At 40.7% G+C, this 14,013-nt stretch overlaps 1 protein-coding gene and 1 long non-coding RNA gene across 16 annotated transcripts in view; one reads left to right on the forward strand and one right to left on the reverse strand.

Annotated features, from left to right (window-relative positions):
- TMTC2 (transmembrane O-mannosyltransferase targeting cadherins 2) overlaps positions 1-14,013 on the reverse strand; it is a 420,522-nt gene that overhangs the window by 248,885 nt on the left and 157,624 nt on the right. For 13 of the 15 annotated variants that reach the window (XM_055586696.1, XM_055586691.1, XM_055586740.1 and 10 more), the window contains exons 1-2: positions 1,275-1,435; positions 420-990 (exon numbers count right to left, since the gene is read on the reverse strand). In XM_055586696.1, coding sequence (XP_055442671.1) covers positions 420-990; positions 1,275-1,414 — 711 coding nt within the window. In that variant the 5' untranslated portion in view covers positions 1,415-1,435. Of the gene's footprint in view, positions 1-419; positions 991-1,274; positions 1,436-14,013 lie in introns of those variants that run through there. The other 2 variants (XM_055586702.1, XM_055586726.1) reach the window with 1 other exon arrangement.
- On the forward strand, positions 739-2,043 carry LOC129655991 (uncharacterized). Its single transcript, XR_008716150.1, has 2 exons — positions 739-878; positions 1,656-2,043. It is a non-coding gene; the product is annotated as an uncharacterized LOC129655991 (long non-coding RNA).

A 14,013-nucleotide genomic window follows, 5' to 3' on the forward strand; every position in this document is an offset into this window, starting at 1 on the left:
GCAGAGGATTTCCTCTTTCCAGAGTCGAGCATCCAGCTCACTGATCAGCTGTGTTATTTTTTCAAACACCTATTACAGGCAATTTATTGGATTACAGGACTTGGACTGAAATAAAGGAGTAAATGATAAATAAATAAAGATGCATATTCTTTACAAGGCAGAACTGTCCTTCTACCCTCTTGGGGATTTCCTCTTGGAAATCATGAAACTAAGTTAAGAAACCTGAGAAATAAAATAATCAGAGACTGACACCCAGGTTAGTAGGGAAAGGTCAGAGAGGACACGTCCACCTCCCGAAGATCAAAAAGTAACTTACTTTAAATTCTCTCTGAAAAGGAATAATTTGTTTTAAATGGGGAAAAGGGATCAAGCAGGGAGAGAACTCAGTAACCCAATGCTCATGCCCAACAATCACTTACTTTGTAGATGGTGGGTAAGATCTGTTTCATTTTCAGTCTGTGAAAGACAAAGACATCATAAACGGCGGAAACTGCCAGGACGGTGACTCCTTGCTCCTTCCATAACATGCTGCATCCGGCGCACATTCCCGTCCCCAGGAACCAGCCCCAGGTCCTGGCCGAGGAGCCTCTTGTAGAACAGTGTTTCATGTAGCAGAGCAAGGAGAGGAGGAAGAAGAAACTGGCCCCCACATCAGCCCGGCCCACGATTCCTGCCACCGCCTCCGTGTGGATGGGATGAGAGGCGAACATCAAGCCAGCCATGAAGGTCCAGTACCCGTCCCCAAGGAGGATCTTAGAGAAGTTTGTGAAGAGACCAGTGACCGCCGCGTGCAGCAGCACGTTGACCAGATGGTAGCTCCAGGGATTCAGCCCTCCGATGGCATGGTTCAGGCGGAAAGAAAGAGTGCAGAGGGGCCGGTAGGACTTGTGGCTGCCGCTGTGGGTTAGCAGGGTCCCCCAAAAGTCATTGTAGAAAATGTGGGTCCAGGGGGTTTCTGGGAGAAGGTCCTGGTTCGTCTTGATAGCACGGCTAAAAAAACAATGTCAGAAAAGAAATCAAATGTAAAAGACAGAAAGAAAAAAAAGAAAACACATTGCTAAAATATACTGCTGAAACATCGCCTTCCTGAGTAGCTTTCTCTTCACGTGGTTATAGATGGGCTTCCAGGTGTATGTGATTAATGCAAAAAAGCCTTAGAGCAGCTTCACAGGGAGACTGAACTCAGATCCTCCCCTTCACACTTACTACGTGCCACAATTAGGGTTGTATTTCTTCTCCGCAAAAGTTTTTCTTCTTTGTTTGAATGCAAATACCTTTGGAGAATGAATGCAGAGTTTCCATCCCTTAGTAAAAGCTTAATAAATAAGTTGTCAAACAACTGCCCTTCTATGGCATGACGGCTAGAAATGCAGATCTCAGGTACCAGGCTGATATAAGGCCTGAGAACAGGCATTTTTTAAGAAGCAAAGTCTCAGGTAATACTGATGTAGGGGATAGACTTAGAGGAAGGACTAGCTCTGTTAGTAGAAATAAATTTTAGATAGACTCTCTGCCCAGGGAAATGATTCACATACATGAGGATCACCTGGGGATCTTGTTAACAGGCAGGCAACGGTTCTAATTCAGTAGGTCGAGGAGGAGCCCAAGATTCCACATTTCTAACTCTTGCAATTGTTCATTTATCTTCTATGCAGAAAAGCAAAGGACACTGCTTTGCAGACTCATGAATGTTCTGGAAACCTAGTGCAAGGAGCATCGTGTCCCTGTTGGCTGCTGCTATTACTATTCTACAAAGACTGTTCCAATCTACAGAAAGGCCCTTATTAAATTCAGCTTGACCCACAACTTCTGAAATCAGGTGCACCTGGGGAATAGAATGAGCCCGCTACCATTAATGTACGTCTATGCCTGTTTTATCTACTCTGCCAAACACTATTCTAGTCCTTCTACATGTATTATCTACTTATGAGAACTAGCTGACCTTTCTAGATATTCAATAAAAGGCAGAAGATCTGTTACAATCATGTTTTAAGAAGTACTCAATGTGACAGACAGTTCAATGTCTATCCTTCCCTTTTCCCACACTTATAACATCTTTAGTTTTTAGCTGGGTCCTCGGGGGGAAAAAAAAAAAAAGATCATTTCCTATCTTCCTTGGCTGTTAAATATGGTCACATGACTAATATTTGCCACTGACTAATATCTGGCCAGTGGAACACAGAGAACTACTTCCTCTGGGAAAAAGTGTCCTTGAAAAAGCTTAGTATTCTTCCCTCCTCTACCCCTCTGCCTCCTTTCTGCTGGAGCACAGATGTAATAGCTGGAGTTCCAGCAGCCATCATGACCCATAAGGTGTCCTTAGGAATAGAAATCATGCCCAACAGAGCAATAAAACTGAAGGAAATGGAGGCCCTGTCATAGTAGACCATACCAGCTCTGGGCAAACTACATGAGTGTGAGAAATAAACTGCTATCTTGTTTAAGGTGCAATATTTAGGGTGTTGTACTTCCCTTGTGGCTCAGATGGTAAAGTGTCTGCCTGCAATGCGGGAGACCCTGGTTCAATCCCTAGGTCAGAAAGATCCCCTGGAGAAGGAAATGGCAACCCACTCCAGTACTCTTGCCTGGAAAATTCCATGGACAGAGGAGCCTCGTAGGCTACAGTCCATGGGGACATGATTGAACAACTTCACTTTCGGTCTTCTTTATTTAGGGTATTAGCGAGTGGCAGCTGAATCTACTCATCAGTGAAATCCTTTGTTAACAGAAGACCTACTATATCATGGGTTTGATTTTCTACTTTGATTTTTACAAGGCTCTGTGTACTGACTGTGTATAAATGAATTTCCATATAAATTGGCTTTTAAAATATTAGAAACAGATGTTATTCTGGATCCATTAAATTAAAACACCTTGTTATGACATTCATCAAGAGTCTACCCCAGAAGTAATTGCTTAAGACTTGATGGGTTATAATTAAAATTTTAAAGAAATATGAAAAACTGCCAAACAGTGTTGTCAGAGAAAGCTGATTTCAAGCCATTGAGAATAAAAAGCCAACTGGCCTCCACTAAACATTAACCTAAATACTGATGTGAATTTCTCTAATATCAATGCAGAAACACTCACATATTCAAAGTCGGGGCAGCAGAAAGCTCAACAGCAGAACACTATGGGATAAGACTTGGCTAATTTAGCAAGGAAAGCTGAGAAGCACATTTGTTTAGGACAATACTTCACCCGTTCAGTGGCAGACCCATATAGGATGGAAACACGTTCCCTGAACCAGGTTTTCTACATGCTATTAGTTCAGCCCCACAACCAGCTTTCCTTTTCAAGTGAAAGAAAAAACAACAACAACAACAACAAAAAAAACTTAAAAAAAAATTGGTTCAAAGTCGCCAGGATTTCTTATGTCCATAGCAATAAATCTAGTAATCCGCAGCAGCCAACAAGATATAAGTCTAACTCCAATGAAACAATTTCAAAACAAAGGACAAAACTAACAAATCTCATAATTTCACTGTGAGAAAAAAACTGAGGTACAGCCCTAAATTTTCTGCACTGTAGGAAAAAAATTTAAAGGGCAAACAGCATCAATAAAACAAAAATGTAAGAGCAAAGGAATATTTCACCCATGTTCAAAATATACTCCACTAGTGGAAACATCAGTCTGATAAAATTATCTGATGGGTGTTATCTTATTAGGTAGGTTTTTATTTACTCAATGAATGTTATGGCAATAAGAACATGAAATAAGACTAAATTATACTGGGCTTTAGAATATAAGTCATCACACACATGCAAGTCAGTGATAAGGGATGAAATATACATCCCTTTCATCATATTAAGGAAGAAATGGACCAAAAGGGATTTAATGGAATCTAAACAATCTGCCAGCAAAATGAGAAGCAAAGGTAGTCATTCAACACTAAACATAATAGGCTCTCATCTGTTTGAATTTTCTTACCTGAGTCCAAAACTGAAAGAGGGAAACCTCTTCTGCTATTTCTCAGCTAATAGAAAGGCTTAAGTCAAAACAAAATTTCATGCTATTATAATCTGAAGTTACTTCTGTAAAGACACTAAGGAATTAGGAAATTTTCACTCCAGGAAAGATGAAGAATGTTGAATGTAGCAGATGTGGAAAAGAAACAAATGTAGGCAGAATTCTCCAGAGAACACAGGACTAGGAGACTGTCTTTGGAAGCAAAAAGTTCTATTCCCTCAAGTCTTCAAGAGGGTTTTAACCTGTTTTCAGTTCTGTTCATTTGCGGCTCTTTGTTTTTTGCTGCCTTATGATTTTTCCTTTAAAAAATGTTGACAAAGGCCAACACTGTTATAAAACTGATGAATGATGTGACACCACCGCCCAACTGTCCTTGTATGTGTTTCTCTGCTATTTTTTTTCTGTCCATTGACCTTTTCAGTCACAAGCACCCACATAAATGATGACCATTAGTCCTTCAGAGCAGGAATGATGCTTACATTTTCCAAACATCAAATGGCACACTCTCCCCCAAGTGATTTCAATTGTTCTACTAAAAACTAAGTAAAAGCCAAACTTTACACTTAAAAAAAAAAAAACACCTTTTTTTTTTTTAGGTGATGGATTGAAATTTGTTCTGCAGGATAAAATAGAAAGAGCATATATCCTTTGTTAATCTGTCCTGCTTCTGTGCTACCCAAGCACACCTATCTATCTCCAGGAAAGGCAGTGAGATGCAATAGTTACAAAAAGTGATTCTGGAACCAACTGGACCAATTACTCCACCTCTCTGTACCTCAGTTTTCTTATCTGGAAAATAAGGATAACAACTGTACTTGCTTTATAGGACCATTTTGAGGAGTTAATGTGTTAGTAAGCAAAAAGCATAGTGTTACATGTAATATATGTGACATATTACCTGCTATCATTATTAGTATTATTATCACCATTAACACAAAACAATCACTGCTCCAGCCATCCATGAAAACACAGCGCTCTTCCTTCATGTTTACAGCTGCCAACATCTATGCATCGTGGTCATGACTGTTTCACTTAAAAATCCTTTAAGATTTAATGACACTCTCAGAACAAAAGAATAAACATTTACAACATCTTACCTTTAGTCTTTTCCTATTCTTCTCTTTTTTTTTTCTTTCCCACATAATAGTCTTTTAATAGACTTGATAGTAAAAAGTAATGTAATTGCATACAAGCAAACTTCTATCTTCTTTGACTTCCTCTTTCCAACCCTCCTTGGCTACCATCTCCTTCAGACTTATCTCACAACTGTGGACGTTTCTTCCCAGTTCTGCCTCCTGACCTCTGCTCACTCTATACTGTTCACCTCGGTGATCATCATCTCCAGTGCCTGCAACCAGGGGACACTTTCGCATCGACACCTTCAGCCTGGGTGGTGCTCACGAGTCTACATGTCTACTGGCCCAGGTGATAGTTGTACCTGAATGAGGAAATCGTGGTTCCTCTACTAACACCAAATAGCCAGTTATCCTCTCTAGAGCACAGCTTCTTTACCAAGTTGGTGGATAAACTTCTCACAAATTGTTGTGCTGAAGTTCAAATGGGGCAATGTTAAAATGTTTGAAATCTACTTTGCCTGGTGTCATGGACTGGTTTTTCCAAACACCTTCTTCTAGTTAACAGTGCCCTGTTCTTCCTTTTGAGAACAGGCCAAATCCACTCTCCATTCATGCGAATAGAGTGACGCTGTTGTCCTCACCTCCTGATGAAAGTTATCTATGATGTGGCCAGTCAGGGTACTATACCCCCCGCCTCATTCCCAGCCATAAGACCTGACTTAGCAGCCAGCCAGGTCAATCACAGTCAAAGCAGCTCCAATAATCTACTGGGAAAGGACATCTTAGGGGAATGAGATCAGTCCTAGGAGTGCTAAAGGCCCTGAAGACAGAGCCTAAGGATGAGGCCAGCACAAACAAAAGGGAACCCAGATCAAGGAGACAAAGAGGCAGTTAATTCCTAGTGCAGCTGGAACCTGTCTTCTCTCTTTGCTCCCACATCTACTTTCAATTTGGTGAAGGATAATTTGACACTGGTCAAGACCTCAGCAAAAAACTCAACGTGCAAATTTCCCTTGAATCTCCTCTAACTTCTCTTTTCTCTTCCCCTCATTCAGGTTTCCTTCATTTCTGACTTCTATTGCTTTGGAGATTTACTAAAAGTGACTGTTGATTATTTTGTTTCCTTTATTAGGTTCTAAGTCCCCTAATGGAAATAATATATTTTCTCCAATGCCCAATATATATTAGGCACATAACAAATATTTGTTAAACTGAACTAAATAGTCATCCCTGCCTGCTTTCATTTCCCTTTTGATCCATTATGCATGCTGTGGATAGAGAAACTTCCTGAAATTTAACTCCTGAAGTATAACCCTAACACCATCACTCTGCTTCACAAGACTCCCTCATCACGCCCTATTTCTTACCATAATAAACACCCCTCTAAGCCCAGAGTTCACAGCCAATCCCATTATGACTTCTAGGCCAATCTCCCATTACTTTTTCACATGCATCCTAATGTCAACTTGAATTCCCCAGCTCTCAGGCCTTTGCTCAGGTCATTTTTTTTTCCTTTTTCTGCCTGAACTGCTCTTCTTCAACCAGTCTGTATGTATGTGAGGACTCAGTTGTGTCCGACTCTTTGCCACCCCATGAACTGTGTGGCCCACTTGGCTCTTCTGTCCATGGGATTATCCCAGCAAGAATACTGGCATGGTTTGCCATTTCCTCCCGCAGGGAATCTTCCAGACCCAGGGATTGTGTCTCCTGTGGCTCCTACATTGGCAGGCAGATTCTCTTCCACTTGAACCACCTGGGCAGTCCATTCAACCAGTTTATATCTGTCCAAATGTGCTTCAATTCGGAGAAGGCAATGGCACCCCACTCCAGTACTCTTGCCTGGAAAATCCCATGGATGGAGGAGCCTGGTGGGCTGCACTCCATGGGGTCGCTAAGAGTTGGACATGGCTGAGCGACTTCACTTTCACTTTTCACTTTCATGCATTGGAGAAGGAAATGGCAACCTACTCCACTATTCTTGCCTGGACAATCCCAGGGACGGGGGAGCCTGGTGGGCTGCCGTCTACGGGGTCTCGCAGAGTCGGACATGACTGAAGAGACTTAGCAGCAGCAGCAGCAGCTTCAATTACCAGTGTTCGTTTGTGATGCCACAGTCTCCCCCCGAAGTATTTACTAGTTATTGTTGCAAATCTACTAGATTTTGACATTGCACACTGCCACATTCCCATTAATAACACTGACTTCTTACTACCGTCATCAGGGATATTAAATGGGATGATATGTAAAAGGCATTCCAGAAGAGTAGAAGGAAACATATGCTGAAATCAGGACACAGGTGATTTTAATAGTTCCCCTTGTCTACCCTACTGAAAATTACAGCTCAACAAAATGGATTGATTCTGTCTTAAGAAAATTATTCACCCACTCATTTATTCATTCATTTCATGATGAACTAAACACTATAAAGGGCACTGCAGATGGATTGGTGAGCAAAATAGATGTACTGACTTTAAGAAACAGTCTAGGAGAAGATGCAAAGATGTGTACAAGCAATCTCACTGCAGCACGATAACTACCGCTCTAGCAAGGAATCATGATCACTGTGGGAGAACAGAACAGACTCCTGAAAGTCTTAGCGGATCAAGAGATTGCTGGGGGGAAAGCATGTCTACATACATGGAAGGAGTTAAAAGGAGTTGAATTGGGAGATTACCAGGCTAATGGGCAATATTGTCAAAGACCATGAGGCAGGAGAGAAGGTGGTGAGCTTGGGTAATGAAAGAAAAAAAAAAGCAATAGGTTGGTTGGGCTGGAGTAAAGTTTGAAGAATAGAGCGGCAGGGATCACTGGCATTTGCTCTGTGTTACTACTTTCCTTCACAAGATGGACAGCAATGTTGCTAGACATCAAGCTCCCTGATGGTCGTCAGGTCCAACTCATCTATTGTCTCGTTAGAACTTGCATTATTTCCCCAATGCACTGTTAATACTTAAGAAACAGAACAGCTTCTAATTTATCTTTTGGAGCCCTGCACATAGGAGGCATTCAATATGTATTGTTGAACTGAATTCTAACTAGAAATGATTGATGAACTGCATTCATCGTTTAGAAAAAAATCTACATTGTTTTAAGTAGAGAATTATCACTTTCATCTAAAAGCAGTTCATTCACTCAGTAATAATTAACTGAGAAAAACCATCAGGGTAATTGGCTTACCCAAAAGTCTTTGGCAGACATTTGCCACTTAACCTATAATCCTTTCATTAGAGTCCTTCTTTAGGGATAAGCCATTATATTTAGAAAGCTCTAGTTAATAGCAAATACTTAGCTACCAGGGTAGGGAAATGAAAGATACACTGTAACATCTGAGGGTTGGTCTTAGTCTGGGGAGAAGAAATGAATTTCAGATTCCTGGAGGAAGGTCTACAGGTAGAGCAAGTAAATTTTGGTGCAGGGACCTGTTCTGGTTCTGAGACATACTAGTTTTCTCTCAGGTCCTGCAGATATGGAAGGCACTAGGGCAGAAATGGTATGGACCTAACAGAAACAGAAGATATTAAGAAGACAGGGCAAGAATATACAGAAGAACTGTACAAAAAAGATCTTCACGACCCAGATAATCACGATGGTGTGATCATTCACCTAGAGCCAGACATCCGGGAATGCAAAGTCAAGTGGGCCTTAGGAAGCATCACTACGAACAAAGCTAGTGGAGGGGATGGAATTCCAATGGAGCTATTTCAAACCCTGAAAGATGATGCTGTGAAAGTGCTGCACTCAATATGCCAGCACATTTGGAAAACTCAGCAGTGGCCACAGGACTGGAAAAGGTCAGTTTTCATTCCAATCCCAAAGAAAGGCAATGCCAAAGAATGCTCAAACTACCACACAATTGCACTCATCTCACACGCTAGTAAAGTAATGCTCAAAATTCTCCAAGTCAGGCTTCAGCAGTACGTGAACCGTGAACTTCTAGATGTTCAAGCTGGTTTTAGAAAAGGCAGAGGAACCAGAGATCAAACTGCCAACATCTGCTGGATCACGGAAAAAGCAAGAGAGTTCCAGAAAAACATCTACTTCTGCTCTATTGACCATGCCAAAGCCTTTGACTGTGTGGATCACAATAAACTGTGGAAAATTCTGAAAGAGATGGGAATACCAGACCATCTGATCTGCCTCTTGAGAAACCTGTATGCAGGTCAGGAAGCAACTGTTAGAACTGGACATTGAACAACAGATTGGTTCCAGTAGGAAAAGGAGCATGTCAAGGCTGTATATTGTCACCCTGTTTATTTAACTTATATGCAGAGTACATCGTGAGAAATGCTGGGCTGGAAGAAGCACAAGCTGGAATCAAGATTGCTGGGAGAAATATCAATAACCTCAAATATGCAGATGACACCACCCTTATGGCAGAAAGTGAAGAGGAACCCAAAAGCCTCTTGATGAAAGTGAAAGAGGAGAGTGAAAAAGTTGGCTTAAAGCTCAACATTCAGAAAAGGAAGATCATGGCATCCAGTCCCATCACTTCATGGGAAATAGATGTGGAAACAGTGTCAGACTTTATTTTGGGGGGCTGTAAAATCACTGCAGATGGTGACTGCAGCCATGAAATTAAAAGACGCTTACTCTTTGGAAGGAAAGTTATGACCAACCTAGATAGCATATTGAAAAGCAGAGACATTACTTTGCCAACAAAGGTCCATCTAATCAAGGCTATGGTTTTTTCCAGTGGTCATGTATGGATGTGAGAGTTGGACTGTGAAGAAGGCTGAGCGCTGAAGAATTGATGCTTTTGAACTGTGGTGTTGGAGAAGACTCTTGCGAGTCCCTTGGACTGCAAGGAGATCCAACCAGTCCATTCTAAAGGAGATCAGTCCTGGGTGTTCATTGGAAGGACTAATGCTAAAGCTGAAACTCCAGTACTTTGGCCACCTCATGCGAAGAGTTGACTCATTGGAAAAGACTCTGATGCTGGGAGGGATTGGGGGCAGGAGGAGAAGGGGACGACAGAGGATGAGATGGCTAGATAGCATCACCGACTCGATGGACATGAGTTTGAGTAAACTCCAGGAGTTGGTGATAGACAGGGAGGCCTGGTGTACTGTGATTCATGGGGTCACAAAGAGTCGGGCACGACTGAGCGACTGAACTGAACTGAATTGATTATTTAAGCATGAATTTATCATTGACACACATAACACATTCCTAAACTTACTTGTTTCCATCTTCATCTCCTCCTACTAGATTGTAAACCCTTCAATGGCAGAGATGATGACCTCCTAAGAAACTAGCCTTTTGTTAAAAAAAAGTAAATCACGCTGTCTTGATGTTAGATGAAAAGCGGCCACGGGAGTAACAAACTGCCTGTTGTCAAACATCTAAGGGATACGGTCCCCAAGTAACTGCTAGCTTTTCAAGAAGGTTAAGTCTGAGAATGCTCAGCCTTGTAACTAAAGAATATTCTTAGTGGTCCCCTCTTCCATCCCTTTAAAAGTTTTTCCTATAAGCAATAAAGGAGTTTTATGAGCTATATCTAAACAGCAACCCTCTCCAGTCCCCCACCCCCAAAACAAAGAAAGTAAGGATCTGATTAAACATGGCCCCAGAAGCAGCTAAAGTGAGCCCCAGAGATGTTGCAGATTCAGATTCCTTCTCTAAAGCTTCCCAAGTCTAGAGTTTTCCCAAGACACTCTTGTGTCTTGGTGGGAGAAAATGAAAAGGATGAACCTTGACTAAGTAAGTGTCTTTAGTTCCACAAATTGCTGCCATTTTCAGAGTTTCTACAGGAAATGTTCAAGAAAAAACTCAATAATCCATGTAAAAGACAGCTGCTGATTTAAAATGGAAACTTCTGGGACCTGCCTGGCAGCCCCGAGGCTAGGGCTCCGCGCTCCCACTGCAGGGGACATGGGGGACTGACAACCTGCACGTGACAGCGTGCCAGGTGCTGCAGCCAATAGAACATAAGTCAGATAACTTTTTTTTTAATTATAAAATTAAAACTTCTGTTACCCAAAAATGTTTATTCAAGTATTAACATGAAAAGCATTTTGCAAGACTAAAGCAAAATCTAATAGCATGGGATTATCATGAAAACCATACTCCAAGCATTTAATTTCACTGATTAAAATAGTCCTCTACCATAATAGTAGCTTCTTAACAACTTAAAATTTTTTCATTGCCTTGCAAATTGCATGATAAAAAATATTTTCCACACATTTACTTCTTCACTATATCCATATGATGCCACCATAACATAAAATATTATACTTACAACTCTCCTCCTTCACATTCACACTACGTTCAGTCAGTCTCCACTTAAAAGCATAATGAAAATATCTTTATTCCTAATTTTCCAGACTTTAAATTAGCAACATCTAGATGAGGTTTTGGGCTTCCCTGATGTGTAAGAGACTTGGGATTGATCCCCTGGAGAAGGAAATAGCAAACCACTCCAGTATTCTGCCTGGAAAATTCCATGGACAGAGGAGCCAGGTGGGCTATAGTCTATGGGGTTGCAAAGTCAGACATAACTGAGCAAACACACACAACAAGAAGAGGTTCTATGAAGCTTTTTCACTTTCAAACGTTAACTCCAAGTTTATGAACCACTTTAACACACTGCTGCTGCTGCTAAATCACTTCACTACTTTGTATATTTTATGAATTTCAGTTTCACAGGTTTTCATAAATTCATAGTTCTATTAAAAGGTAATTAAATTTTGATTTTCTTACATTTCATACTGTTTCCCTTACAATTGGGTCTGTGCATTAAAGTGTGACTGGTTCCTTATCATTTTTCTACTTTAAAATATTACAGGACTTCCCTGGTGGTCCCGTGATTAAGATTCTTCACTTTCACTGCAGTGGGTTCAGGTTTGAGCCTTGGTCAGAGAACTAAGATCCTATGTGTCATGCAGCCAAAAAAACAAACAAACAAAAGTTACAAATGTTTGTCTTTTTTAAGAGGAGAAATGAATATGAGATTATATATTTTAATATAATTCAAAGCTTTCAAAAAAGACAGGACTCTATCAGACACCAGAACCCAAGAAAGAACACAAGCATAACCATGCAATTCCAAGAACACCTATTTTGTATGTAGTCTTCTTCTATGTGCTTTTATAGAATAAAAGATGATGATGTACCTTTGTGCTTAAGAATTTGATTATCCAGATGCATTCTAAATAGTAAGCATGACAATCTTAGAATACACCTTTCCAGTTAAAACACTTGCCTATGTACATAAACATGCTGTACACATTTCAGAACAGATATGCTAAAGTACATGGAAGTTTTTCCAACTAGTCAAGTATTACCTTAAAAAAAAATCATATCCTTGAGAAGGGATCGTAAAATCGTCACTTAAAGTAAATAGGAAAACTGCCTTCCGGCTAAGACCACTGCTTGGGAACCCACTGAGAGCTCTTGCTGCCAGACCCAGGAAGGCAGGAGAAATCTTTTTCCAACGAAGAAACTAACAGGCTTTAAGAAAACAGGCACTGGGAGATGGGACGATATTCACACTACATCATCCAGATGTTTGGCTTATCTGTAAGCCTAACTCCTGTCTTGTCTGAATTAAGTCTTAACCAAATCACTGCTCTTTATCCATGCACCTCCTTCAGCCAAAAAGATGAGCCAAGAAGCTTCTTTTAGGCAAATGTTTGCAATGATCTTTTGTCTCTTCTACTTAAAATTTTCCACATGCTGCCAAGGTATCCCTCACAGGTACTTTTGTTATAATACTACCTTGCATTTATATCATGACTTTACATTTTACAAAATGTGCTCATGTTCACGGCTATCTTGAATCCTTGTCACCACCCCCATGAGTAAGCAGATGTGGACATGCCAAGTTAGCAGTCTTGCCAGAGACAAGTGCACTGGTAAAGATCAGAGCCACTCACGCTGGAATCCAAACCTCGGTTCCTTGTCTGCTGCCAACCTGACATTATGGGCTCAATTGTGGGCCCCTAAAATCCATATGTTGAATCTTTAAGTGCCTCAGAATGTGACTACACTTGGAAATCAGGCTTTAAAGAGGTAACGAAGTTAAAATGAGGCCATTAGGCTGGGCCCTAATGCAATCTAATAACTGGTGTCATCAACAAAATTTGGACACAAAGAGAAACAGGAGAGGTACATGAGCACAGAAAAAAGAAATAATAATAAACATGTGCAGATCAACAAGAAGGTGGACATCTGCACACCAAGAAGAGGCCTCAGGGGAAACCAAACCTTCCTACACCTTGTTCTCTGGCTTCAAACCTCCAGAACTGTGAGAAAATAAATTTCTGTTGTTTAAGCAATGTATTCTGTGGGATTTTGATATTGCTGTCCACATACACCCTACTATGACATAGAGATGGTCATACATAACTACATACACTCTCCTGTTTATCCTTCAGAGTTTCAGAGCAACTAGATTTCACACAAAAGCTGCATCTGTCCAACACTATGTCCGGTGCTCTGTTTTTGATGACAGGGGTTGAACTGCTTTATAAGCTTAAATAGGACTTTCAGAGGTACCTTATTCTTAGTTCTGCCAGGATTTGTCTACATGCTTTATCAGAGAGGGGGGAATGTCCTGTTCATGCCAACGAAGCATTAACTCTAACTAAACACACATAATAAAACAAGTGCTACTTCATCTTTACACTGAGATCACAAAGCTTACAAAGTACACACACATTATCTCCTTTTATTCTCACAATACTGCTATAAAACAGAGAACTAAGCTGGATGGGTTAAGTTAGTTAAAGAAGAGCATATACTTAATAAGAGGCAGAGAAAGACCTTGAACACTGTTCTCTAAACTACTCCATTTAACCTTCAAAGCAGCTCTGTTCCTCCACATGGACAATAAATCTCCCACAAGAAGTGTTTGTTAAGACGATTTGAAAGTAAAATCCTAGTCTATTATTGCATTTTGTCTGGAATCCATATATCTGCCCTCAAGACTCAATAAGGCTATAAAAATGCTTTTGTGCCATATTCTTT

The sequence above is a fragment of the Bubalus kerabau genome, chromosome 1 (genome assembly GCF_029407905.1).
Source record: "Bubalus kerabau isolate K-KA32 ecotype Philippines breed swamp buffalo chromosome 1, PCC_UOA_SB_1v2, whole genome shotgun sequence".
NCBI classification, from domain to species: Eukaryota; Metazoa; Chordata; class Mammalia; order Artiodactyla; family Bovidae; genus Bubalus; species Bubalus kerabau.